The sequence below is a fragment of the Helicoverpa armigera genome, chromosome 3 (assembly GCF_030705265.1).
Source record: "Helicoverpa armigera isolate CAAS_96S chromosome 3, ASM3070526v1, whole genome shotgun sequence".
Lineage (NCBI taxonomy): Eukaryota > Metazoa > Arthropoda > Insecta > Lepidoptera > Noctuidae > Helicoverpa > Helicoverpa armigera.
The window spans coordinates 13,407,427-13,408,791 of record NC_087122.1 but is presented as its reverse complement, the minus strand read 5'-3'; the positions used below and the strand labels follow the sequence as shown (position 1 = coordinate 13,408,791).

Below are 1,365 nucleotides of genomic sequence, written 5' to 3'. Positions count from 1 at the left end.
AATACTCGTCTTATAACATTTTTACCTGAAACAAAGAAGCATCCCACTTATTATGTAAATGTTGATCTAATGTGCGTTCGACCCATTTATGTTTCCAAACTTCAACGTGAATCAAAGGTAAACTCAATCCGTCTGTAGCCTGTTTCTACCTATTGCCGTATTTACATTACAAGTCTATCGTCACCGGCAGCGATGCGCTTACGCACCCCCCTGTCCCCACCACCTCTATATAGCCTCCGCGACCCGCGGCGGGCTCAGTTCTTGTTGCATCACCAACGAGTGCACGCGTCAAAATGTTTTCGCCGCGATTGTTTGCGGTACTCGCTATCCTTGCGACGGCCGCCGCCGTGCCGGCTACCGACCGGCCGGTGCCCAAGCCGGTCACCACGATAACCGATGACGACATAAGCGAACCTTACGACAACCCGTGGTTTAGCTTCCCTCTCTTTGGAAATCTCTTCGCGCCTCTGTGGAAATTGTTCCCCACTTTCGCCGACATCGGACCCAGAATCACCGCCGACGACGACAAATTCCAAGTTGTTGTGAACGTTAAGGACTTCAAGAAAGAAAACCTGAAGGTCAAGGTTGATGGCGGCTTCATCTTCGTCCAGGGCTCACACGAGGCTAAGCAGGACGACCACGACATCTTCGCCAGCCAGTTCTTCCACACGTACGCGTTGCCGGTGAACTCGAGCAGCGCCGATGTTACTGCTGAGTTAACGAGTGATGGAAACCTTGTAGTCACAGCCCCAATTACGAACAGCAGCGAGAAATCTTCAAAGGTTGACAGAGAAGTTACTATTGTTGAGACGGGCAAGCCATTTAAACCAGAAGAGATTGAAAAGGCGACAACTCTGCCTCCCGCGACCACAGTAGCTGAGGACGAGGAAAGGAAAGAGCCAACGACCCCCTCTGAAGGAAAGGAAGAAGTAACCGAGAAAGATAATGTAATCCCTCACGGAAGCGACGCTGCAGTATAAAGTGATAAATTAGATTAAGTATTTAATTATAAATTAGTATTATAATAAAATATTTTTTTGTATTTTCTTGAGTGTTTGCTGTTGGTTTGGTATGCGTTGAGCGAACGTTTAATGGTCCCTGCGTGCAATGAATGCGGTATGTGGCGACGTGTGCTGTGACTATGAAACAATGGAGGTTAGTCTTTGTTATTTGGTCTTTCAACCAGTACTGGAACGCAATTCCGGTTCTCCTAAACCTGATTTTTTGCCCTTTTTGTAGTGTAGTTTTAAAAAAACATGTCCCTTCACGTTCGAATACTTAGTACAAAAGTAGTGGTTCTAGAAAGTTACCGGCCTAGTGTTTGCCGGCCGATTTTCTTCCGCATTTTCCCGTAAAGTGTTGGCT

At 47.0% G+C, this 1,365-nt stretch overlaps 1 protein-coding gene across 1 annotated transcript; it reads left to right on the top strand.

Annotated features, from left to right (window-relative positions):
• Positions 1 to 230: 230 nt before the first annotated feature.
• On the top strand, positions 231 to 1,046 carry LOC110380308 (alpha-crystallin A chain). The gene has a single exon (XM_021340254.3). It carries the CDS (start codon positions 294 to 296, stop codon positions 978 to 980), a length of 687 nt encoding a protein of 228 aa, XP_021195929.3. The 5' UTR covers positions 231 to 293; the 3' UTR covers positions 981 to 1,046.
• The last annotated feature ends 319 nt before the right edge of the window (positions 1,047 to 1,365 follow it).

Bases quoted from the DNA above. Each gene is read 5' to 3' on its own strand.
- LOC110380308 (XM_021340254.3), top strand. From the start codon at position 294: ATGTTTTCGCCGCGATTGTTTGCGGTACTCGCTATCCTTGCGACGGCC.